Source organism: Eumetopias jubatus, unplaced genomic scaffold, assembly GCF_037043125.1.
Source record: "Eumetopias jubatus isolate StellerSeaLion01/CBP00866 unplaced genomic scaffold, mEumJub1_p1.0 scaffold_9, whole genome shotgun sequence".
Lineage (NCBI taxonomy): Eukaryota > Metazoa > Chordata > Mammalia > Carnivora > Otariidae > Eumetopias > Eumetopias jubatus.
Genome location: NW_028274815.1, coordinates 101,260,800 through 101,288,236, shown reverse-complemented (window position 1 = coordinate 101,288,236; position 27,437 = coordinate 101,260,800). Strand labels below are relative to the sequence as shown.

Below are 27,437 nucleotides of genomic sequence, written 5' to 3'. Positions count from 1 at the left end.
CCATCCATGTCACTGCAAATGGCAACATTTCATTCCTCTTAATGGCTGCATAATATTCCATTGTATATATATACGACTTCTTCTTTATCCATTCATCTGTCAATGGACATCTTGGTTCTTTCCATAGTTTGGCTATTTTGGACATTGCTGCTATAAACATCGGAGTGCATGTACCCCTTCGGATCCCTACATTTGTATCTTTGGGGTAAATACCCAGTAGTGCAATTGCTGGGTCATAGGGTAGCCCTATTTTCAACTTTTTGAGGAACCTCCATACTGTTTTCCCGAGAGGCTGCACCAGCTTGCATTCCCACCAACAGTGTAGGAGGGTCCTACTTTCTCTGCATCCCCGCCAACATCTGTCGTTTCCTGACTTGTGAATTTTAGCCATTCTGACTGGTGTGAGGTGGTATCTCACTGAGGTTTTGATTTGAATTTCCCTGATGCCAAGCAATGTTGAGCACTTTTTCATGTGTCTGTTGGCCATTTGGATGTCTTTGCAGAAATGTCTGTTCATGTCTTCTGCCCATTTCTTTCTTTTTTTTTTTTAAATTTTTTATTGTTATGTTAATCACCATACATTACATCATTAGTTTTTGATATAGTGTTCCATGATTCATTGTTTGTGCATAACACCCAGTGCTCCACGCAGAACATGCCCTCTTAATACCCATCACCAGGCTAACCCATCCCCCTAGCCCCCTCCCCTCTAGAACCCTCAGTTTGTTTTTCAGAGTCCATCATCTCTCATGGTTCATCACCCCCACCGATTTACCCCCTTCATTCTTCCCCTCCTGCTATCTTCTTCTTCTTCTTTTTCCTTAACATATATTGCATTATTTGTTTCAGAGGTACAGCTCTGTGATTCAACAGTCTTGCACAATTCACAGTGCTCACCATAGCACATACCCTCCCCAATGTCTAACACCCAGCCACCCCATCCCTCCCACCCTAACCCTACTCCAGCAACCCTCAGTTTGTTTCCTGAGATTAAGAATTCCTCATATCAGTGAGGTCATATGATACATGTCTTTCTCTGATTGACTTATTTCACTCAGCAAACCCCCTCCAGTTCCATCCACGTCGTTGCAAATGGCAAGATCTCATTCCTTTTGATGGCTGCATAATATTACATCTGATGGCTGCATAATATTACGTCATGTATATACCACATCTTCTTTTTCCGTTCATCTGACGATGGACATCTTGGCTCTTTCTAGTTTTTTTCTGCCCATTTCTTGATTGGATTATTTGTTCTTTGGGTGCTGAGTTTGATAAGTTCTTTATAGATTTTGGATACTAGCCCTTTATCTGATATGTCATTTGCAAATATCTTCTCCCATTCTGTGGGTTGTCTTTTGGTTTTGTTGACTGTTTCTTTTGCTGTGCAAAAGCTTTTTATCTTGAAGTCCCGATAGTTTCTCTTTGCCTTTGCTTCCCTTGCCTTTGGTGATGTTTCTAGGAAGAAGTTGCTGCAGCTGAGGTCGAAGAGGTTGCTGCCTGTGTTCTCCTCAAGGATTTTGATAGACTCCTGTCTCACTTTTAGGTCTTTCAACCATTTGGAGTCTATTTTTGTGTGTGGTGTAAGGAAATGGTCCAGTTTCATTCTTCTGCATGTGGCTGTGCAATTTTCCCAACACCATTTGTTGAAGAGACTGTCTTTTTTCCATTGGACATTCTTTCCTGTTTTGTCAAGGATTAGTTCACCATAGACTTGAGGGTCCATTTCTGGGCTCTCTATTCTGTTCCATTGATCTATGTGTCTGTTTTTGTACCAGTACCATACTGTCTTGATGATGACAGCTTTGTAATAGAGCTGGAAGTCCGGAATTGTGATGCCGCCAGCTTTGCTTTGCTTTTTCAACATTCCTCTGGCTATTTGGGTTCTTTTCTGGTTCCATACAACTTTTAGGATTATTTGTTCCATTTCTTTGAAAAAAGTGGATAGTATTTTGATAGGGATTGCATTGAATGTGTAGATTGCTCTAGGTAGCATTGACTTCTTCACAATATTTGTTCTTCCAATCCATGAGCATGGAACATTTTCCCATTTCTTTGTGTCTTCCGCAATTTCTCTCATGAGTATTTTATAGTTTTCTGAGTACAGATTCTTTGCCTCTTTGGTTAGATTTATTCCTAGCTATCTTATGGTTTTGGGTGCAATTGTAAATGGGATCGACTCCCTAATTTTTCTGTCTTCTGTCTTGTTGTTGGTGTATAGGAATGCCACTGATTTCTGTGCATTGATTTTATATCCTGCCACTTGACTGAATTCCTGTATGAGTTCTAGCAGTTTTGGGGTGGAGTCTTTTGGGTTTTCCACATAAAGTATCATATCATCTGCAAAGAGTGAGAGTTTGACTTCTTCTTTGCCGATTTGGATGCCTTTGATATCTTTTTGTTCTCTGATTGCTGTGGCTAGGACTTCTAATACTATCTTGAATAGCAGTGGTGATAGTGGATATCCCTGACGTGTTCCTGACCTCAGGGGGAAAGCTCTCAGCTTTTCCCCATTGAGAATGATATTCGCTGTGGGTTCTTCATAGATGGCTTTTATGATATTGAGGTATGTACCCTCTATCCCTATACTCTGAAGAGTTTTGATCAAGAAAGGATGCTGTACTTTGTCAAACGCTTTTTCTGCATCTATTGAGAGGATCCTATGATTCTTGTTCTTTCTTTTGTTAATGTATTGTATCACATTGATTGATTTGCAAATGTTGAAGCAACCTTGCAGCCCAGGGATAAATCCCACTTGGTGGTGGTGAATAATCCTTTTAATGTACTGTTGGATCCTATTGGCTAGTATTTTGGTGAGAATTTTTGCATCCATGTTCATCAAGGATATTGGTCCGTAATTCTCCTTTTTGATGGGGTTTTGTCTGGTTTTGGGATCAAGGTACTGGTGGCCCCATAAAGCAAGTTTTCCTTCCATTTCTATTTTTTGGAACAGTTTCTGGTTTTGGGATCAGGGTAATGGTGGGCTCATAAAGCAAGTTTGGAAGTTTTCCTTCCATTTCTATTTTTTGGAACAGTTTCCGGTTTTGGGATCAAGGTAATGGTGGCCTCATAAAGCAAGTTTGGAACTTTTCCTTCCATTTCTATTTTTTGGAACAGTTTCAAAGAATAGGTATTAATTCTTCTTTAAATGTTTGGTAGAATTCCCCTGGGAAGCCATCTGGCCCTGGGCTTTTTTGTTTGTTGGGAGATTTTTGATACTGCTTCAATTTCCTTAGTGGTTATAGGTCTGTTCAGGGTTTCTATTTCTTCCTGGCTCAGTTTTGGTAGTTGATACATCTCTACGAATGCATCCATTTCTTCCGGGTTATCTAGTTTGCTGGCATAGTGTTGCTCATAATATGTTACAATATGTTACAATAATATGTTACAATTGTTTGTATTTCTTTGGTGTTGGTTGTGATCTCTCCTCTTTCGTTCATGATTTTGTTGATTTGGGTCATTTCTCTTTTCTTTTTGATAAGTCTGGCCAGGGGTTTATCAGTCTTGTTAATTCTTTCAAAGAACAAGCTCCTAGTTTCGTTGATCTGTTCTACTGTTCTTTTGGTTTCTAGTTCATTGATTTCTGCTCTGATCTTTATTATTTCTCTTCTCCTGCTGGGTTTAGGCTTTATTTGCTGTTCTTTCTCCAGCTCCTTTAGGTGTAGGGTTAGGTTGTGTATTTGAGACCTTTCTTGTTTCTTGAGAAAGGCTTGTATTGCTATATACTTTCCTGTTAGGACCGTCTTTGCTGCATCCCAAAGATTTTGAACAGTTGTGTTTTCATTTTCATTGGTTTCCATGAATTTTTTTAATTCTTCTTTAATTTCCTGGTTGACCCATTCATTCTTTAGTAGGATGCTCTTTAGTCTCCATGTATTTGAGTTCTTTCCGACTTTCCTCTTGTGATTGAGTTCTAGTTTCAAAGCATTGTGGTTTGAACATATGCAGGGAATAATCCCAAACTTTTGGTACCGGTTGAGACCTGATTTGTGACCTAGGATGTGATCTATTCTGAAGAATGTTCCATGGGCACTAAAGAAGAATGTGTATTCCATTGCTTTGGGATTGAATATTCTGAATATGCCTGTGAAGTCCATTTGGTCCAGTGTGTCATTTAAAGTCTTTACTTCCTTGTTGATCTTTTGCTTAGATGATCTGTCCATTTCAGTGAGGGGGGTGTTAAAGTCCCCCACTATTATTGTATTGTTGTCAATGTGTTTCTTTGCTTTTATTATTAATTGCCTTATATCATTGGCTGCTCCCATGTTAGGGGCATAGATATTTACAATTGTTAGATCTTCTTGTTGGATAGAGCCTTTAAGTAAGATATAGTGTCCTTCCCCATCTCCTATTATAGTTTTTGGTTTAAAATCTAATTTGTCTGGTATAAGGATTGCCACCCCAGCTTTCTTTTGGTGTCCATTAGTATGGTAAATGGTTTTCCACCCCCTCACTTTTAATCTGGGGATGTCTTTGGGTCTAAAATGAGTCTCTTGCAGACAGCATATTGATGGGTCTTTTTTTTTTTTTATCCAATCTGATAGCCTGTGTCTTTTTATTGGGGCATTTAGCCCATTTACATTCAGGGTAACTATTGAAAGATATGAATTTAGTGCCATTGTATTGCCTGTAAGGTGACTGTTACTGTATATTGTTTGTTTTCCTTTTTGGTCTATGTTACTTTTAGGCTCTCTCTTTGCTTAGAGGACTCCTTTCAATATTTCTTGTAGGGCTGTTTTTGTGTTTGCAAATTCCTTTAGTTTTTGTTTGTCATGGAAGCTTTTTATCTCTCCTTGTATTTTCAATGACAGCCTAGCTGGATATAGTATTCTTGGCTGCATATTTTTCTCTTTTAGTGCTCTGAATATATCATGCCAGTCCTTTGTGGCCTGCCAGGTCTCTGTGGATGGGTCTGTTGCCAATATAATGTTTCTACCATCGTAGGTTACATATCTCTTCTCCCGAGCTGCTTTCAGGATTTTCTCTTTGTCTCTGAGACTCGTAAGTTTTACTATTAGATGTCGGGATATTGACCTATTTTTATTGACTTTGAGGGGGCTTCTCTGTGCCTCCTGGATTTTGATGCCTGTTTCCTTCCCCACATTAGGGAAGTTCTCTGCTATAATTTGCTCCAATATACCTTCTGCCCCTCTCTCTCTTTCTTCTTCTGGGTTCCCAATTATTCTAATATTGTTTCGTCTTATGGTGTCACTTATCTCTCGAATTCTGCCCTCATGATCCAGTATTTGTTTATCTCTCTTTTTCTCAGCTTCTTTATTTACCATCATTTGGTCTTTTATATCACTAATTCCCTCTTCTGCCTCATTTTCCTAGCAGTGAGAGCCTCCATTTTTGATTGCTCCTTATTAATAGCCTTTTTGATTTCGACTTGGTTAGATTTTAGTTCTTTTATTTCTCCAGAAAGGGTTTTTCTAATATCTTCCATGCTTTTTTCAAGCCCAGCTAGTATCTTTAAAATCATCATTCTGAACTCTAGTTCCAACAACTTACTAATATCCATATTGATTAGGTCCCTGGCAGTCGGTACTGCCTCTTGTTCTTTTTCTTGAGGTGATTTTTTCCATCTTGTCATCTCGTCCAGAGGAGAATAGATGAATGAGAGAACAAAATGCTAACAGGGTAAAAACGACTCCAGAAAATTATACACTAAACAAATCAGAAGAGCCTGGGAACCAGGGGAAAAGAAAGGGAAAGATAGAAAAAAGAGGAAAAAAAAAAGAAAAAGATAAAAAGAAACAAACAAACAAAAAAACAGAATATGATCAAATATGATCAGGCTGGTACATAGATCAGTGCCACACACTAGATTTTGGGTATATTTTGGTCTGTTAGAAGAAAGTGCCTCCCAACATTTTAAAGAAAAAAAAAGTTATATATGTACAAAAATAAGGGTAAATATGATGAAGGGATGGATTATGACTGTAAAGATGAAAATTACAACAGATATTATAAAAGGAATTGCTAAGATAAGAAGTTGGTTGAAAAAAGAAAGAAGAGGATTTAAAAAGAAAAAGGAAAATGGGAGAGAATGTGATCAGGCAGGAGACTAGAACAAAGCCATACACTAGAGATTCAGGGTATATTTTGGTCTGTTAGAAGAAACTGTATCCCAAAATTTTAAAGAGAGAACTTATATATATATATATATATACCAAAAATAAGGTTAACTACTATGAAGGGATAGAATATAACTCTAAAAATGAAAAATAAAAAAGAGTTTTTTAAAAATGGGATTGGAAGATGTTGGTTGAATAAGGAAAAAGAAAAATTCAAAAAAAAAAAAGAAAGAAAAGGTTAAAAAAAACATTAACTTGGAAAGACTAAAAAATCATGGGAAAAAAGCTATGAATTCTATGTGCTGTATTCCCGTAGTGCTGGTGATCCACCATTCTCATTGATCGGTAAACTTGCTCTTGGCTGGCTGTTCTTGCTGATCTTCTGGGGGAGGGGCCTGTTGCCATGGTTTCCAAATGTCTTTGCCAGAGGCAGAATTGCCCCGCCTTTGCCGGGTCTGGGCTAAGTAATCTGCTCGGGTTTGCTCTCGGGAGCTTTTATTCCCTGGAAGCTTTCCGTACAGCTTTGGAGGACGAGAGTGAAAATGGCGGCCTCCCAATCTCTGCCCTGGAGGAGCCAAGAACTCGGGGCCCCACTCCTCATTGCGTCCCCAGAGAAAAGCAGTCAGTCACTCCTGTCTCCCCGGTCTCCGGCCTCACTCCGTGCTCACCTGGCCTGTGACCGAGCGTTTCTATCTCTGGTGCAGGACCCCGTGTGGAGTCTCCAAACCCAGCAGATCCCTGCGGTGTGCTCCCGCGCTGCTCCTCCCGGGGGAGGAAGGGGAGTTCCCCGGATCTGCCACTTGTTGGGTCCCTGATGGAAGAGCAGTGGCCCGACTGGGCCGCGGATCACGGTTTATGGCAATCCCGAACTGAGAGCCCACTCCTCCTCGGCTCCATCTCTGCAGCCAGCTTCCCTGCTTGGATACCTGGGAGCTCTGTTGCACTCAGGCAGCCCCGGTCTTTGTGTGACCCCGAGGGTCCTGAGACCACACTGTCCCAGAGACGGTTCCATCCCCTGCTTAGCCACTGGAGTGACATCCCTCAGCGGAGCCGACTTCTAAAAGTTCCGATTTTGTGCTTGGCTGCTCTACCACTTGCCGGTAGCAGCTGACAGAGGCCCCCTCCCCCGCTGTCTATCCTCCCGAATATCGCCTCGGAATCACTTCTCTGCATGTCCTACCTTCCAGAAAGTAGTCGCTTTTGTGTTCAGAGAGTTGTTGATATTCTTTTCTTCGATCTCCTGTTGAGTTCGTAGGTGTTCAGAATGGTTTGATCACTATCCAGCTGAATGCCTGGGACCAGGTGAAATTTAGGTCTCCTACTCCTCTGCCATCTACCTCCTCCCCCTCTGTTTTCTCATTTTTGACATGAAGATAGTACTTTTGTTTTTTCCATATTCTGAGATCTTTTAGTATAGTTTATATATTTTTTGCTTGGCTTTACATGGGTAGAGCTAGAGTTCTTTCCGTATTTACTATATGGGCCTCATTGACTAATGCTGGGCATTGGGGAGGATACCTATGATCAGCGCCCTTGATCTCATGGAGCTCCTTAATTTCAAAGGGTGCTTTCATATGTTATTGGGCAGGCACTGCATATCACAAGATATCAAGAGCCCACAAGAGAAAGCCAAATGACCTGACGAAACTCGTGAATTTTTAGCTTCCACCTGTCTAAAGATAAACTCTGAGCTTATGCCAAGGTCACTTCTATTTCGCAGATAATAATCCCATTGCTCATTATGGAATGTTTTAGTTAGGGTAATGGGGAACAGCAAAATTTGGAGGAGTTTACAAAATGTGGCGATGTAGGGAGGAATTTTTAATTTATATAAACATTTTTTCAAAGTTTCCTTCTTTAATTAGGATTTAAGATTTATTGATTTTTCAATAAACATTTATTGAGTGCCTGCTATGTGTAGGACACTGTTCTAGTTGCTGGGATAGTAGCAGTGATCAACACAGACAAAAATCCCTACTCCCATGGAATTTATATTCCAGTGGAGGGAGAATGAGAACAAACATAACAAAATATGACATGTTACATAGTGATAACTATGAGAGGTGAAATATAGCAGGGGAGACAGACAGAAGGTGTTGTGATAGGGCTTGCAATTTTAAAAACAGTGTGACTGCAAATTTACAGAATGGTCAAGGAAGGACCCTCCAAAAAGATGACAGTTGAGCAAAGATCTTAAGAAGATGAAGGCAGGGAGCCACATAGTTATCTGGGTTCCAGGATGTTCCAGCCAGAAAGAGCAGAAAGGTGGGTGCATACCTGGGGTTTCTGAGGAATAGCACAGAGCCCAATGTGTCCAGAATGGTAAGGAGACAGTAGTAGGAGATAATGTCAGAATTGAAATATGGGGCCAGACCACAGAGCCTAATATGCAAGGCACTGGTTTTACTCTGGGAGATGGGATGCCATGAAAGGGTTTCAAGTAAAGGAGTGACTTGAAATGAGTTACATTTATAGGATCAATAATGGTTACGGGGTTGAGAACAGACTGAAAATGTTGAATCCCCTACTTCCAAGATGTTAGAAGAAATCATGAAGTTAATAAAGTTTAATAAGCACCTGTGACTATAAGCCAGACTGGCCTCTTTCCTTTTTGTTTTAATATTTAGAACCTCAGACAGGTCATAGCTTATGAGAAAGCTCAGGGATAACATTCTTATCTTCTCACAGTGGAATGAGTAAATATTTGAGTGAATGAACAAAAATTGTTGATTGATTGACAATGAAGCAAAAAAAAAAAAAATAGAAACAACAGCCAGTACAATTACTTCGTTAAGAAATTCTGAGCATGCTGAATAAGTACTATGTATAATGCCTATAGCCTAAATTTTGTACTGCAGAAATATAATGCTTTAGCAAAATATTTACCTGTGTAGTGGCATTTCTTTCCGTTTGCTTTTTACTATGCTTTTCTGCTTCAATATCTGCAATATACAAAAATTTTTATAAAATTGAAGATATTTTCTTTTTAACATTTCACTAAATCATTTCTTACTAAAAAACTTTCTAGATAACTTTTAGAACTCTTAAGAATAATAGTGGAAAATAATTTAAATTTAAAGTTACCAGTAACATGGTACAAAATAATTCCTTCATGGATAATTTTTCAGATGTAACTTGACACCAGAGACAATCTAAATACTTTAATCAAGGATCCTGAAATTGAGTTAATATGAAAGAGTTCTACAAATAATAGATTAATTACAATAGAAAACTTTCTGAGCTACAACTTAATTAAAATGTATCCATGTAAATAAATGTCATTTATTAATAAAGAATATTAAAACATAGGAATATAATCTTTTATATATTTATACATCGATTCATATGCCAGAGAGATACTAAAAATTAATACAGTTGAATGATACAAATATCTGAGAAATGTAGGCTAGTATGATTATATCAGGTTTTGAAATTTGAGAAAATTTTCATAAGCATTTTTTAACAAATCTTTTTGTAAAGAATAGAACATACATATATATACCATATAGAATACATATATAGTCATTGGTATATTTCATTTTTACAAAGACTTAAATTTCTTAACTTACATATTCAGAAAAATAAGTCTTTGAAAACCTGATATAACAGGGTGTCACATCATGGCATGTCTACTACATTAGTAGGACTGATAAATTTTCCATTACTAAAAAAATTATTTGATGCACTGTAAAAATGACCCTACATATTTCCTGAGTTAAAACATGCATATATGTGATATGTTCACTTTATAGACTGAAGAATTTGACTCAAGACAAATATGGATAGTCAAAATTTTATATTTCCAAAAGTTGTGAGCTTATACTTTCAAGAGCAGGTTATGAATGTTTTAATGTTATCATTGATATTATATTTATTAATTTGAAATGTTTTATTCTTTCTCTCACTGATGAACTTTAGTATTTGGCCTCACAATTCTATGTCTTTTCTGTTCGCTTTGTAAGCCAGACCTTATAGAACTGATTCCACATTGTTCGATGTTTAGTCCTCTGTCAAACTAGGGAAACAATTGGCAAATTCTAAATAAATATTCAACAACTTCATGGTGATAAATGCATTAATATAAAGCATATGAAAATATTTTAAAGATTATACATATTTCATAAAATTATATATTATATAGGATTGCTCTTTTCAGGTTCAGGATGTAAAATAAATTATGCCAGAATAAGAATGTTATTGTAAATGAAACTTCCTTTATCCCAAGTTTGCCAAATGATCATTTTGGGGCCATGGATACTCATACTCATTATCGATCAATATAGCGCAATGGTCCACCATGTGGCCTTTGAGTTAAACAGGCCTGTATGCTAGTTCTGATTTTGTACCTGTTTCATTAATTTGTTATGGTAATCGAATAAGATAATCTATGTATTTAGTACAGTACTTAATACATATTTAATACATATTTAATACATATAAATACAATACATATTTAAGCTTAATAAATGTTAGCTCTACATATAATTATGATTGTGATTATTATAAAGAAGGCCTACTTCCTTAAAGGATTTAAGATGCCTTCAAGATAATAATATATGTAAATTAGTATTTTAAAAGGACCATGGTGAAAAAGCATTATTAGAGACTTAATTAGAATTCATTAATGCTTTGTCTATAATATGACTTCTCTCTCAATTAAGGCATTTGTTTCAAAACAAATTACTTAGCCTAATTATATTTGTGTATTAGAAATCAGACAATGTGACTATTATAGCTACAGTAAATGTCTAGCAATTTTTAATCTCCATTATCACAACTAGAAAAAGTAAACTGGAAAAAGCAATGTGATTTGATATATTCCCGTTGTTATACTCCCCAAAGTACACAGAATAAAATTAGAGTGAGTATGCACAGAAAATACACAGAACAAGAAGTACAAAGTGTCATGTGTATTAGAGCAAGAGGAGAAAATTATGGATATTAAGTGGAATAACATTTGTATTATACACTGGACCAGAAAATCAAGCTGTCAGTGGCCAGACATTAACATGAAAATTACAAGGCTAAAAGCAATTATCAAAGGTAGGGTAAGTGTAGATAAAAATGTAGATAAAAGAATTAGTGAAATGGGAGGAGGTGTAAGAATGTAACTGAAGGAACAACGTATTTAATAGCTTAAAACGTAAAAAGAATATAAAAGTTGGTCATTATTTCCAGCAGAAGATGCACAACAACAAAAATATGTCTTTTCTAAACTTCAGGCTTTTAGGTTTTCACCTAAAGAAAATGAAGTTTTGATTGGCTACTGGGGAACAGATTCTGCTACCAACAGTATCTTGCACAAGGCTCTCTTGTAGGCTTTTAAATCTCAATTGAGGAACACTGGTGATTGCTGGAGACCTGTTCCACTGTTTCATCAATTCCCTCTATGAGTACTGATATCAGAGGTCAGAGCCAAGAGCCCAGAGGGTGTTTCCAAGAGCCAAGGAAAATAAAAGTTTAGGGAACTACTCCAAGAGAGTAGAACAGGGCCCTCATCAAGGAACACTGCCTACCCTTGAAGCAGAGAAACCTGCCAACATGCACCTGGCTGGATTTCCAAATTGCCATGGACCAGTGACTGTTACACATGCCTCATTCCCCTTTTTTAGACAGCAGTGTCTAGGGTAGCATGGTTTTCTATTTCTCCAATATACACTGGGTATATGGGGGAATGGAGGATAACTTGCCTTTTTATTTTATAGGTGTCTGAAACTAAGGAACTATATTCAAGGAGTCTCACTGACATCTTAACCTGATGCAGATTATGAGATCATAGATTTTGAGCCTAATGCTATGACTGGATGAGTCCTGGGCAATATTAGAAGGGGTGAGAATCACATGGGACAGATGTGAATCATTGGGGCCTGAGAGTAGACTGTGGCAGACTGTAACAATGGCCTCCATAAATCACAACTACCATGTTCATACCCCTTTACAATGTAACTTTGCCTAATTCTCCCATCAAGAGATGGAGACTATTTTCCCCACTCTTTCAATGGGCTGCCCCTGTATCTTGCTTTGACTAACAGAAATGTGGCAGATGACACTGTTCAACTTCCAAGACTAGTCCTTAATCCTTTCAGCCTCTTTTACCCTCTTGGAACAATGTTCTGAGATCACCATGCCCTTAAGAAGCCAGGGGTAATAGTGGAGAGAGGCCCACCTGTCTCAACTGACCACCAGCTGATGGAGCTTCATGAGTGAGTCCAGGTGAGACCAGCAGAAAAATCACCCAGTCAACCCACAGAGAATTATGAGAATCAATAAATCATTGTTGTTTCAAACCACTAAGTTTTGGTTTGTTATGCAGCAGTTGATGACTGAAAACCTTATCTGCTTCTTCAGCCAACTAGGACTCCTTGGATAGAACTCTCAATTCTCAGAAGCTACATTAGACCAGTAAATAATGCCAAAATAAATAATATATAATGTACTCATAGCATTGAGAGAAGATTTAGAAGAAAATAATACCCCAGAATATTTATTGTCTTGCTGACCATTCTTTTCAGATCCACTTTCTTATGAAAGGCTTGATATACACTAGCTCCTGGCTTTACCCTTCATTTCCCCAATGTGGCTCATGTCCTTTCTTTACAAGACATGTTTCATCTTCCTTTGAATGAACATTGGGACCTGATTAATGTGACTAAGATTCTGGGGAAAAAAAAAAAGCAGCACAAAACACCCCAAAACACACAAAAAACCTCCTCTGTACTTTATGAAGGAATCCGCCTGGGGAGTTATAGGCAAATAAAATCTTTGCTTGTTTGTTCAAACAACATTTACAAATGGAACTAAACATAAGTATTTTATTGATTCTCCCATTCTAGTTCTCTAAAATGGTGCTTCATTCTTCATTACATGTAGTAATGGTATAAAAAATACTATTGGTTCCTTTCTGAACTTTCTTTCAGACTCTGTGCAGTACATTGGCTTCTGTGACTTTATACTATCCTGGATATCCTTCTTCCTTTCAAACCTCTATTTTAGAGTTCCTTTTTGGTTTTTATGTCTGCTAATGATTGTGTATTTCTCAATGCTCAGTCCTCACCTCTTCTTTTTGGCATGACCTAAGGGTTGAGCTGGGTCAGCAAGGATTTTGGAATGGACAGATGGTGAGCGCAGGAGGTCAGGAACTACAAAAGGATAATGTACTCGTTCCTGAACAGACAGCCACTTAAGAAGTAAAGCTCTGAGAATTAAACTGTAATGACAGGAAAGCAGAATAACACAAGTCATAGGAGAACCTACAGAAGGAATCCAGGTTGGCAGAGATGAGACAAGCGATGAGAGACAAACCTGGCAACAATGATGGTTCCAAAAACTGAGACTAAAATCATGGGAGCAGGTCAGGCCAGGGATAGAGGTATGTAGATGAATCTAAGTCACCAGAAGTGGGTACACAACTGGGGAGATGTAGGAGTGAGAAGAGTGAGAGTTTGCACCCACAAGGTTCCATAGAAAATTCTGCCAAAGGGATTTCTGTAGGGGTGAGTTTTCAGTTTCCTGTGGAAAACACAGCATAAATCAGATCCTCATCATTTCATGCCTGCATTCTTATAACAGGCTCCTAACAGATTTAATTATGATTGCTCTAATTTTAATCTAATTTACATCTACCCTCAGAATAATTTTCCCTGAGTACTGTTTCCAGCAAGACACACATCTGCTTAAAAACCCGTTAAGTCCCTGTTGCTTACTGTATAAACACTAATTCCCTATGTTGACTTCCAGTTTCCTCTTCAGTCAGGTTTAAGTCCACATTTAGAAGTATTTTTCATATATCAATAATCTGTTTCACTAGTTACTAATTACTATTTGAAAGTTTTCTTCTTTTTAAATTTTAACAGTTTCTATTGAATGGACTAGAAGTTATCTATTAAAATTTCCAATAAGAAACAACTATGATTTTAGGACATTTATTATTTTGGCTTGTGAGATACTTAGTTTTGGACATCATCAAGCCTGATGTTCAGAAATAACATTTCATATCTCTTTACTTAGCCATGTGACCTTGGATAAGTTATTTAACCTCTCTGAGCCTCAGTTTTCTAGAAAATGGGAATAGCAATACTACACCTATCTCTTGGAGTAGATGTGAAGACAGAATAGATTTAAAATGTAGTGTTTGGTGTTTGTTAAATACATGGCAGCTAAATAATAAATGTCAGTTCCCTTCTCTTCTCCAAAGGCCTACCTTTTAAAAGCAAGTGGTATTAGCATCTGTGAGAAAAGCACTTCCCTTACTGAGATAAAATTAAGGAACTATATGGTGTAAACCCTGGAAGAAGAATCTCCTACTGAATTTTACCTTCTCTTTGGCTTTTTCTCATTCTGATAACTGCTGCAACCACCTTCCCTTCAAATTCCTTTCCCTGATTACTCTTACTACATCTAAAACAGACTGGAATTCTCAAAATAGAGCTAATAATCCCACAGAAGTGCAAAGAAAATATAAAAGGCATAGACAGAGCCCATTATACACTGACAGTTCTGTGGTTCTAGAATACCTCAACTGCATTCTCCCTGGTCCTGTCTCACTCCTTTTTCTGGAAGAATTTCACATCTTTCTCACATGTCTGGGGAAAGTGTCATCTTTCCACTCCATAGGGTTATTCTCCTTAACACCTGGATCTCTTTGTTATCAAGGGCAAGAATACAACTTCTAACTCTGCCACTTACCTAAGGCCCTCCTATTTTTTTTTTAAGATTTATTCGAGAGAGAGAGAGAGAGAGATTGTGTGTGTATTTGTGTGTGTGCACGTGTGCACATGCGTGTGCATGAGAGGGTCAGAGGGAGAGGGAGAGAGAATTCCAAGCAGATTCCTTGCTAATCATAGAGCCTGATGTGGACTTGATCCCATGACCCTGAGATCACAACCTGAGCTGAAACCAAGAGTCAGCTGCTCAACCAACTGCACCACCCTGGCATCCCTGGCCCTCCTATTCTGATGGATACAGCTTTTCTCTTCCCCAGGCCCCTTCCAGGTTTGGGGTGACATACATACTATCTTCCCTCAGATAAAGCTCCAACCTCTACATACTGATCACAGCTCAGACCTCAAGAGACCCATTTCAGTTATATAATAATTTTAACACCTGTACACTAAGAATTGCCCACATAGAAGGGAGCTATTCCATTCCACTCTCAACAAGAATAATTTATAGGGGCATGTGGGTGGCTCAGTCAGTTAAGCATCTGCCTTCAGCTTGGGTCATGATCCCGGAGTTCTGGGATCCAGGCTTGAGTTGGACTCCCTGTTCAGCGGGGAGTCTGCTTCTCCCTCTCCCTCTGCTCCTCCCCCTGCTCGTGCTCTCTCTCTCTTGCTTACTCTCTCCTTCAAATAAATAAATAAAATCTTAAAAAAAAACAAGGATAATTTACAGTCATTACTTCTATATAATTAGACCAAATTTCGACATTATCAAAGTCTCTAAAGATATAAAGGAAATTGGGATTTATGATAAAAGAACTGTACTAATGAAAATGTTAGCATATTGTAGTAACTTAGTAGACCAATAAATGCATTTTGATGTATTATATATTTGGTAATAGACTAATGACTTAGTTATATTAATATAGTAATATAGATTTTTTTTAAGATTTGAGAGAGGGAGAGAGCGCGCGGGGTTGGGGGGAGCGCAGAGGGAAAGGGAGAGAGAGTCTTAAGCAGATGGGGCTTAATCCCTGAGATCGTGACCTGAGCAGAAACCAAGAGTTGGACACTTAACCAACTGCACCACCCAGGTGCCCCTACTACAGATTTTTTGAAACTCTATAATTTAAAGCTAATGTCTTGAAAGGATAAGTATTGTATAACTTTTGGTTCTCTCCTCCTCCTCAACTTCCTTCTTCAAGTACAAAGACGGCAAAATTTTAAATATGAAAGTTACTAAGGGACAGGCTAACGGTGAGTGAATAGTTCTTTATTTTTATTTTTATGAGTTTTAATCTAATAGAGAAGGTTGAATAATTCTCAGTATTGCCAAAAGTGTTCCTTCCAGGAGTTTATGAATTACCTCCTATAGTGTGCAATTACAGAGCTTAACAGCAACCTTGAAGGATAATTGGGTAATCCAGCATTGTACTTGGTATAGTGCCCAACACATAAAAAGTGCTTAATAAATTTTATTTTTATTAATTCTTGATAAGATGAGAAATAATTAGGGAGAAGTGCAAATTACAAGTGGGAAAACATGGTAGAACATATTTGGTCATGTTGACTGATGATTTTTCCTGGTATTTTCTTCTATCCTCTGTCCTTTTCCCCATTTAGCCAGCAAGTTGCTTATTGCTTCAGAAAAGAGAGTGATGTGGCAGAAAGAAAGGGATAAGTGTCTTCTTGGATGTTAGGAGAAAAAGAAAGGACCTATAACCTAGACAACAGAGTAGATGTAGGAGAATACCTGATATATGATAGCAAGGTAATAGCAAGACCTTCTCTGCCCTCTTTCCCAAATGAGAAAACATTCCCTGGACTAGGAGGGAGGAAAGAGCGGGAGAAATAGCAAAGATAAGCTTCCACTATTATAGCTTGAAATAGAAGTTAAATTCCATTATTAAACAATTAAGAAAGTTATACTTTTTGCACACTTGGGTTTGACTAAATTTTATAATGGATAATTATTCAGTTAATTATAAAAAGTATGATGCAAGTGAAAAATATGATTTGTCCTATAGGAATAGGGCAATAAAACTTTTAAGTTTAGAGACACATATTGAGCAATTTTAATTGAAAGGCTATAACTGTGAGGTTGGTTGTTTTCAGTTAGGGTTTTGATGAAGATTGGAAACACTTAAGCTGCTTGTTTAGTTGTCACCAGTCTGTACTGAACTGGCTGAGATGTGACTGGATAAGCAGCAAGGTGGCCTGGACATATAGCTATCACCTCTAAGGTCCCAATGTCTCCAAACTAAATCATTATTGCTAATGTGCTGGCTCCCTAAGTCAGTTTCTCCTCTCTTATGTTCTGTCCCTGTGAAGGGGGTCATCAGTCTCCCAAGTTTAATCATACATCATTTTTTACTTCATCCCATGCTAACATCCCCATGGCCAAACATAACTTTGTTTTGTTTTTGAGTTGTAACTTCTGGTCCATTATCATTAGCCTAGTCCAGGACTTTATGACATGACTCCTAGGTCCTAAAATAGCCTAGCAAGTTCCAGTTCTCCATCTATTCTGATTCCATCACTAGACTACTGCTTATGAAAAGCCCATGCCAACTGGAAGTATGGTGTCATTCCCTTATTCAAGTTTCTTTAAGTGGCTGTTTCTTACCATGTCAAGTGAAAACTGAAGAAACAGTTGGGATGTAGTGGATTGAGCACTGGGCTTGGAGTGAGAAGAGAGGGAACCAAATTCTGACTTTACTGCTTTCTAGCTATGTGACCTTCAGCAAGTCATAAAACATCTGAACCTGTGTTTTCATCCATTCAATAAGGAGAATTATTATTATTATTTTTTTAAAGATTTTATTTATTTATTTGAGAGAGTGAATGAGAGAGAGAGAGAAAGCACATGAGATGGGGGGAGGGTCCGAGGGAGAAGCAGACTCCCTGCCGAGCAGGGAACCCGATGCGGGACTCGATCCTGGGACTCCAGGATCATGACCTGAGCCGAAGGCAGTCGCTTAACCAACTGAGCCACCCAGGCGCCCCAATAAGGAGAATTATTATCTTAAACCTAGGGTGTGGTTGTGAGTGGGGAGTGGGAGCAGTTGTACTTAGAATTTAATGAGATCGTGACTATGAAAATGACCGACATGGGCCAGGCATTTAATAATGCTTCTTTTAGTTTCCTCTGCTTAGAAATATAAGGTTCTCAATGATCTGACCCTACCTTTTTATTTATTTTATTTTTTTAAGGATTTTATTTATTTATTTGAGAGAGAGAGAGAATGAGAGAGAGAGAGCATGAGAGTGGGGAGGGTCAGAGGGAGAAGCAGACTCCCTGCCGAACAGGGAGTCTGATGCAGGACTCGATCCTGGGACTCCAGGATCATGACCTGAGCTGAAGGCAGTGGCTTAACCGACTGAGCCACCCAGGCGCCCCTGACCCTACTTTTTTAAACCAATTTATTTTCCATTATACTCCACTGTTATTGAAGTGGTGGTATCCTGCCACCCCATATGTACACTACACTCATTCTTACACCCATGTCCTTTATTTGTGTACTTCTAATTTGGAATGTTTTCTCTTTCTTCCCTTAATATCCAAATTTTATTCAGCCTTTCAGCCCATGTTTGTCATGTTTCAACACTGGGGCCTGGTGCGAGAATAGTTCCCGCCCTACAACAGATTTATAAAACCTATTTGTTAAAATGACTAAATACATTTCCCCCCTACCTGCAGGTTTTCCTAGATATTTCAGCCTTAAATAACCTCTCCCTTTTTGGAACTTCTTCAGGACTTGTGTTCTGTGTCATTCAGGTTAGCACAGAATCACATACTAAATTTTATTCTATGGATTGTAAGATCTCCAATTGCAGAGACAACTTCCCTGTTTTTTAAGTTCACCCATAGCACTCTGCATAATGTCTTAATTAAAACTGATGGTTGATTAAATATTTTTATTATAACACAGCATATAATTCTGCTCCTGGATCTAAAATTCAACGAAACTGCTTTTTAAGTTAGTAGTGAAAACTTAGAATAAAAGAATCTCAGGTTTGGAATTGTCAAATTTAATTATATAGCCACAAAGACAATTTTTTAAAACAAAATAAGGGTTTTCCCCTTCAAAAAAACTTCTTTTTTTGCTGTGCTTCATCATTGCAAAAAGTCTGAATTAAGCGGTTCTATTCATGAAGTTATATTATTTTTTTAAATCTTTATATAAGATTCTGTTTTTCATAAAAAAAGATGACACAAGGGTAACATTATCATTCTTTTTTTTTCTAGCCGCACTAATAGATTTCTTATCCATTCTGCTCCACCATTACAATATTACAAATTTGGGAATGGGCTAACAAATCAGGAAATGACAGATGTTGCCAGGGATGCAGAGAAAGGGGAACCCTCCTACACTGTTGGTGGGAATGCAAGCTGGTGCAGCCACTCTGGAAAACAGTATGGAGGTTCCTCCAAAAGTTGAAAATAGAGTTACCATACGATCCAGAAATTGCACTACTGGGTATTTACCCCAAAGATACAAATGTAGGCATCCAAAGGGGTACGTGCACGCCAATGTTTATAGCAGCAATGTCCACAATAGTCAAACTGTGGAAAGAGCCAAGATGTCCTTCGACAGATGAATGGATAAAAAAGATGTGGTATATATACACAATGGAATATTATGCAGCCATCAAAAGGAATGAAATGTTGCCATTTGCAACGACGTGGATGGAACTGGAGGGTGTTATGCTGAGCGCAATAAGTGAATCAGAGAAAGACATGTATCATATGACCTCACTGATATGAGAAATTCTTAATCTCAGGAAACAAACTGAGGGTTGCTGGAGTGATGGGGGGTGAGAGGGATGGGGTGGCTGGGTGATAGACATTGGGGAAGGTATGTGCTATGGTGAGCACTGTGAATTGTGCAAGACTGTTGAATCACAGATCTGTACCTCTGAAACAAATAATACATTATATGTTAAAAAAAAAAGAAGAAGATAGCAGGAGGGGAAGAATGAAGGGGGGGAAATCGGAGGGGGAGATGAACCATGAGAGATGATGGACTCTGAAAAACAAACTGAGGGTTCTAGACGGGAGGGGGGTGGGAGGATGGGTTAGCCTGGTGATGGGTATTAAAGAGGGCACTTTCTGCATGGAGCACTGGGTGTTATATGCAAATAATGAATCATGAAACACTACATCAAAAACAAATGATGTGATGTATGGTGATTAACATAACATAATAATAAAAAAACAAAACAAAACAAAAACAGTGGTCAAATTTGGGAATGGGCTGACTGGGTTGAAGGTGCTTTTAAGTTCATGTTTGTAATGCATATGTAATTGATCAAATCCAGAGAAGTAACTGATCAATTGCTTTTGGGAACCTGATATAGATGATTTGTTTTGAGTATTATAAGAACCAGTTTCAAAGCAGGTTTAGAACTCTTGCAGCTTTTAGCTCTTATGTCTTTTCATTATCAGTGTCTCTCTGAAAGGTAAAGAAACATGAATTATCAGTGGAGCAAGATAATAGGATTCAGAAGTCTTCAATTCTAGAGTATTAATTCTCTTTGTAAATGGATGTACTAATTGATCTTGGTCAAGGCATTTATGTTTACCATATCTTGTCTTCTCTAGTGATCTAAATGTCTATGGCATTATATAGCATTACCTGAAATTACTACAGTATAACTTGGGGTGATTAAAAGTACTACTTAAATAATTAATGCAATGAGAATTAAAACTGACAAAAGTTTAGATATTTTATCTGGTACTACTGAGTTAATCAACCCAAGGAAATAATCATATAGAAATCCCTTAGTTTTTGAATTTTGGTATATTTTCATAGAAATATAAAAATACATTTGTAGAATATTATGTATGTGACATAGTAGCTCTGATACTGTAACTATGTGAGGTTCAACATTTATTGAATGTGGAGATAAGACATTAGTTTAGGTGTAGGAATTCTTTGTTAATCCTTATGTTCTTGAGGAGTTCTGACATGCTATAAGATAAAATCCAGAATTTTAGGGTTGGAAGGGAGTCATCTCTACAATGGTGTTACACTTAATCATTTAATGGATAGACATTTATAATGTTTTCAATTACTTCGCTATTGCAAAAAATACTATAATGGATCATCTTGAACATGTTTCCTGTGAAACATATGTAAGGGTTTGCCAAAGTAAACAATGAGAAATCAATTTGGTCACCTGAGAAGTAGTAGGTCCAATATAAATTTTAATGAATAGCAAATAGTCATTCCCAGAAAAACCACTCTGACTTATACTTCCACACATGGTTTATTAGAGTATGAATCTTTCCTCACCCTAACCAACATTTTTCAATTTTTGCAAATGTATTGGGATGAACTGGTATTTCCTTTTTTTTTTTTTTTTTAAGATTTCATTTATTTATTTGAGAGAGAGAGTGCACGGGAGAGCATGCATGAGTGGGGGGAGGGGCAGAGGGAGCAGGAGAAGCAGACTCCCCTCTGAGAAGGGAGCCCCAAGTGGGGTTAGATCCCAGGACCCTGAGATCATGACCCAACCTGAAGGCAAACGCTTAACCAACTGAGCCTCCCAGGCGCCCTGGGATAAACTGGTATTTCACTATTAATTTCCATTTGCATGATTACTGGCAAGGTCACATTTAGGAGCATTTGTATTTTCCTTTCCAAGGAATGAACTGTTAAGATATTTTCCCCATCTTTCTATTACACTTTTTTTTTCTTTTTTCTATTAGGCTCTTAAGAAAGGATTGTTAGGAGTTTTAAAATACATTCTGGATATTATTTGATTGGTGTTTATGTTATATATTTTTCAGTCTGTTGTTAGCCTTTTAACTGGATATGGTATCCTTTGCAACAGAGTTGTTTTAAATTCAAATGTAGTCACAACTATCTACCTTTTCCTCACTTATAACCTTTGTGTGTATATGTGTGTGTGTTTGTGTGTCTGTCTTGTTCAAGGTCTTACCAATCACTTGAATATATATTTTCCTGTATTTCCTTCAGCTATTTTTATAGTTTTCCTTTTACTGTTTATGTTTTTAATCCATCTGGACTCAGTTTTTTTGATTGGTATGAAGTGGAATCTGATTTTTCCTAATAAATAGACAATTTGACAATAACATTCATTATAGACCTATTGCATTTAGAAACCTCCTTTCAGGTACTAAATTCTCATTTGTATATTGTTTCATTTTTAAACTCTATTTTCTTGATGCATTTGTCTATTCTTCTGGCAATACCCTAATTACTGTAGATTTATAATTGCATATTTTACTATTTGTGCAAGAACTTCTCTGTGCAGATACACAAGCACCTACCCACACACCTTTCTTTTTCCTCTTTTAAAAACTTATCTTGGGAGGGGTGTCTGGGTGGGTCAATCAGTTAAGCGTCCAACTCTTTATTTCGGCTCAGGTCATGATCTTGGGGTTGTCGGGGATTTGTCCCCTATCTCTCTGCTCCTCTCCCTTCTCTCTCTCTTAAATAAATAAATAAGTAAATATCTTTGGAAAAAACCTTATCTTGGGAATTCTAGTATAACTTCTTTCCTAGATGAATTTTAGAATAAGGTTGTCAGATTCATTTAAGAAATGTGTTGGTATTTTCACTGGATTGCATTGGATTTACCTGGCATATTTACATTATTGAGATTCACTTGGGTGTATAGCCTGAATTTATTGTTTTCTGTTTAATGCTCTTCAGAAAATTTTCATTTTTATTACTCATATATGCCTTGTTTAATTTTTATTAAATTTATTCCTAGCTATTTTTAAATTTCTGTTGCTACTGTGAAAGGGATTTTTTCTTTTTTTCAAGTTTTTATTTAAATTCCAGTTAACATACAGTGTAATATTAGTTTTAAGTGTAGAATTTGGCTATTCACCACTTACATACAACACCCAGCGCTCATCACAACAAGTGCCCTCCTTAATACCCATCACTCATTTAACCCATCCCACCGCCCACCTCTCCTCCAGCAACTCTCAGTTTGTTCTCTATAGTTGAGAGTTTGTTTTCTGGTTTGCCTCTCTTTTTCTGCCCCATATGTTCATCTGTTTTGTTTCTTAAATTACACATACAAATGAAATTATATGGTGTTTGTCCCTCTCTGGCTTATTTTGCTTAGCATAATACTCTCTAGCTCTGACCACATCATTGCAAATGCCAAGATTTCACTCTTTTTTTGTGGCTGAGTAATATTCCATTGCATATATATATCACATCTTCTTTATCCATTCATTGGTTGATGGGCATCTGGGCTCTCTCCATAATTTGACTATTGTTGATTATGCTGCTATAAACATTGGGGTGCATGTATCTCTTTGAGTTAGTAGTTTTTTATTCTTTGGGTAAATACCTAGTAGTGCAATTGCTGGATCATAGGGTAGTTCTATTTTTTTTAAAGATTTTATTTATTTATTTCACAGAGAGAGACAGCGAGAGAGGGAACACAAGCAGGGGGAGTGGGAGAGGGAGAAGCAGGCTTCCCACTGAGCAGGGAGCCCGATGTGTGGCCTGAGCCGAAGGCAGACACTTAACAACTGAGCCACCCAGGCACCCCAGGGTAGTTCTATTTTTAACTTTTTTAGGAACCTTCATACTGTTTTCCAGAGTGGCTGCACCAGTTTGCATTCCCACCAACAGTCTAAGAGGGTTCCCTTGTGAAAGGGATTTTTTTTCTTTAAAGATTTTATTTATTTATTTGACAGAGACACAGTGAGAAAAGGAACACAAGCAGGGGGAGTGGGAGAGGGGGAAGGAGGGCTCCCGCTAACCAGGGAGCCCGATGCAGGGCTCGATTCCAGGACCCTGGGACCATGACCTGAGCTGAAGGCAGATGCTTAACGACTGAGCCACCCAGGCACCCCGTGAAAGGGATTTTTAAAAATGAATTTGATTGTTTTATTTTTTAAAATTAGAATAGGCATTTGCTTAGATTTATCATGTTTTGAAGGTTTCTTTGGTTACCACTGATTTTTAGTCTTCCTCTTGAACTCATATTTTATTTTGCTGGATTATATTTTCTAACCAAATTTCAGTTAGGATTTGTGGGTGATAAATTTTCTGAATCTATTCATGTTTGAAAATATCTTATTTTGCCATTACACTTGTTTTACAGTTTGTCAGATTATATGTCTAGATTCAAAATCATTTCACGTCAGTACTTAGAAAATATTTCTCCAGTGTCTTTTTGTACCCAATATTGCTAATGAAGTTGATGTCGACATGCTATTTTTCACCTTGTAAATAAGGTATTTTTTCTCTCTTTTTAAAAGATTTTATTTACCTGAGAGAGAGCAAGAGAGAGCACAAGAAAGCACGAGAGAGCACAGAAGGAGCACAGAGGCAAAGGGAGAAGCAGACTCACTGCTGAGCAGAGAGCCTGACACGGGGCTTGATCTTAGGACCCTAGGATCATGACCTGAGCCAAAGGCAGACGCTTAACTGACTGAGACACCCAGGTGCCCCTGTATTTTTTCTCTTTAGAAGGTTTTAGGATTTTCTGATTATCCATAAAGTACTAAAATTTTACCCTCACTTTCTAGGAGTGCATCTTTTCTCAGTCTTCTTACTTGGCGCTTAGTGGAACTTAATCTAAAGACTAAAAAAAGGTCTTTTTAAGATCTGGGAACTTTTAATTTATTTATTTCTTGCTCTCAGTTCTTCATTTTCTCTTTCTGGTGACCCCATTATGTGAATTTGTAACTTTTGGATACATCCCCTATGTCCTTGAACCTTTATTTCATACGTGTCATTTCTCTGTCCATTTGCATTGTGCTTATAAGAGGATTTGTTTGATTTTTGAGTCTCTGGGTTGCTCTTCAGCTCTGTCAATGTTGGTATTCAGCTTTGAGGTTTTATTTTTACTATCATATATTTCATTTCCAAAGTAGCTCATCTTTTATGGCTACAATAACATCTCTAAATACATCTTATGATAATCATTTTATGTTTTGAAGACCGCAACCATCCCCTCTACTTGTTCTGTTTCCTCAGGTATTATGGTGTGGGGTGTGTGTTTCCATGTGTAGGCTGATGCTTTTCTTTTCTGTGGTGTCAGTTTTCCTCATGTTGGACTTGGATTTCCCCCTTTTAATCTGTCTCTGAATGCTATAACAATCACCTCAGCTTGCCACCAGTAACTTTGTGGGTGTTTCAGGATAAACTATCAGTATGTGACAGGACCTAGTCATCCAGGAATAGGTGCTCCCTCAGTATCACTAGCCATTTGCAGAACTTACATCTCTGCCAAAATGCCACCCCAAATCTCCCACCTCATGCCTTGTCTCCTTGTGAACTCGGATTGAGACCTAAAATGAAATTGCTTTCCCATGGAGAGAATAGCAATTTGCTTTTGCCAGGTGCCTGGGGCAGTACCAAGTACAGGACTATCTTAGATCTAGTGTGACTACAATTTCTCAGGAATGTATTTCTTCCTTTTCCTTTACTCTTTGTTCTACTAGATGTCAAGTCTCTGTAGATCCCTGGATTTAGGAAGGGGTGGATTTCCTTCTGGGCTGCCTTTATCCTAAGAGTAGAATATTTTACGGTCTTCGGTTAATGTTGAAAAGGTCTCCTATTAGACTCCTCACCTTGGACAGGTCTTGAGAATTAGATTCTGTTCTCCTTGCTTTGTGAGGCCACTAAAACCACAGCCCAAGTTTGTCTGGCTCAGGGTAACAGTTGCTTTGATGTTCAGGTAGAGGGCTGGGACCAAGGTGAGGCAAGTCCTGGCCCTGCTCAGATGTTCTGTGCTTGCTTCGCTGTATTCTAGCAATTCCTTACATTTTTGTCTGGTAGTTCTTTACTGTCTTCTCAACTCTTTGTTTCATTTAAGAAGTGTGTATATTTTATGCACCATTTATTTTCAGTGGGAGGGTTGGACTAAATAACCTAGTGACCTAGCCTTTCATTACCAGAAATAAAAGTGCTGCCTTCTCCTTTGCATATGGAAGGGGTGTTGAGGGGCATAGGAGTCAGACTGCTAGGCTGAAGCTGCTGTTGTTTCCAACCAACAATCTTTTCTTTTTGCTTCAGGGATCCTTTCCTTTTTCCTGAGCCTACATGTACATCATATGTAACCATATTCTCTTTTGTACATTTTGGGGCAAAAGTTTCTTCTTTTAAGTCCATTCCATCTCCTATTTTGTCTCTTAAGTATTGATAATTTCTTTTTCATCGAGGGTATTCCTACTTGTTTTCTAGAGATGATGAATTGTATTTATTTATTTGACAGAGAGAGAGTGAGAGAGCGAGAGCGCACAAGCAGGGGAAAGGGATAGCAGGCTCCCTGTGGAGCAGGGAGCCTGATGTGGGACTGACCCAGGACCCTAGGATCATGACCGGAGCTGAAGGCAGATGCTTAACTGACACAGCCACCCACGCGCCCCAATGAATTGTTTTTAAAAACTATCTTCTATCAGAGAAGATGAAGGGTGTATACTTTTTCCATTCTGGGAATATTCTCTTCAAGCCTAATGCTGTAATTTTGGCACCAAGTCTGTGAGGCAGACCTAAGACTTAAAGAAGTCTTAAGAAACCAGGTTTTCTTGCCTAGCGTATCTCCTTGGCTGATGAACTATATAAATACTACGTAAATAAAATTAGATGGCTACACTAAATAAATTGCAGATGCCAGTAAAATTATAAAATCAATGAAAAACTGATAAAATGCCACTGTTGGAGTTTATGTAATCATCATACTGCCAAAACAACTGGTTGAAAAATAATCAATCACCTAGCTGTTTGTTCTATATAGAAGCGAACATATGTATACTACATTTTAAAATGTTTGAATGATGGATTGAAGTTTTTATTTCTCAGCTGGCTGCTTGGTAGCATGTTGAAATAGCCTGAGGTAAGTAAATATGATTATGAGGCAAAAACTTTGAGCAGTCCACTTTGTAGAACACTTAAACTTAGCATAACATACTAATACATATAAATACTAAAGACTTAGAATAACAAACAGGGTGACTGGGTGGCTCGGTTGGTTAAGCGACTGCCTTCGGCTCAGGTCATGATCCTGGAATCCCGGGATCGAGTCCCACGTCGGGCTCCCTGCTCAGCGGGGAGTCTGCTTCTCCCTCTGACCCTCCCCCCTCTCATGTGCTCTCTCTCTCTCTCTCTCATTCTGTCTCAAATAAATAAAATCTTTAAAAAAAAAGAATAACAAACAGGTGATACAGAGTGAAAACAAAACAAAACTTGATTCCCATTGGAGGATTCAGATCTTACTGTGTACTTCGGGGTTTTGAAAATCTGTACATTTAGACAAATAAGAATGTCTGCGTGATCTACCCCACAGGTTTCAGGAATGTGTTTTACAAATTTTAAAGTGTTGTAAGGGCTAATTTTAAAAATTGTTGACAATCTGGTGAGGGAGTTAAAAATTAACTCAATTATGAGGCCATGATGCATAAGAAAATAAAGGTGCAATGTGCTATGAGGAAGGGCTTGGAAAAGTTTTTTTTTTTTTTTTTTTTGGAGGAAGTAGAACTTGAGATGGACCTTAAAAGATGAACGGGATGTTGTGCTGTAGACTTATGGTGGTGATGGGGAAGAAAATGGAAGGACACTACATTCCTGCAGACAGGCCATCATTGCAGACTGTTTGTCTGCAGAACAGATTGAGAAAGCCATGCAAGTGAGAGAGTTATGTAGGTATACTGAGTATCTGATAGTTTGAATTAGTTGAAATAGACTATGTATGTAACAGA

At 38.0% G+C, this 27,437-nt stretch overlaps 1 protein-coding gene across 1 annotated transcript in view; it reads right to left on the bottom strand.

The window, feature by feature from the left end:
- The window catches only part of SEL1L2 (SEL1L2 adaptor subunit of SYVN1 ubiquitin ligase), a 136,004-nt gene extending 110,201 nt beyond the window's left edge, over nt 1-25,803 (bottom strand). The window contains exons 1-2 of the mRNA XM_028112980.1: nt 25,635-25,803; nt 8,964-9,019 (exon numbers count right to left, since the gene is read on the bottom strand). Coding sequence (XP_027968781.1) covers nt 8,964-9,019; nt 25,635-25,803 — 225 coding nt within the window. The remainder of the gene's footprint in view (nt 1-8,963; nt 9,020-25,634) is intronic.
- Between the last annotated feature and the right edge of the window lie 1,634 nt (nt 25,804-27,437).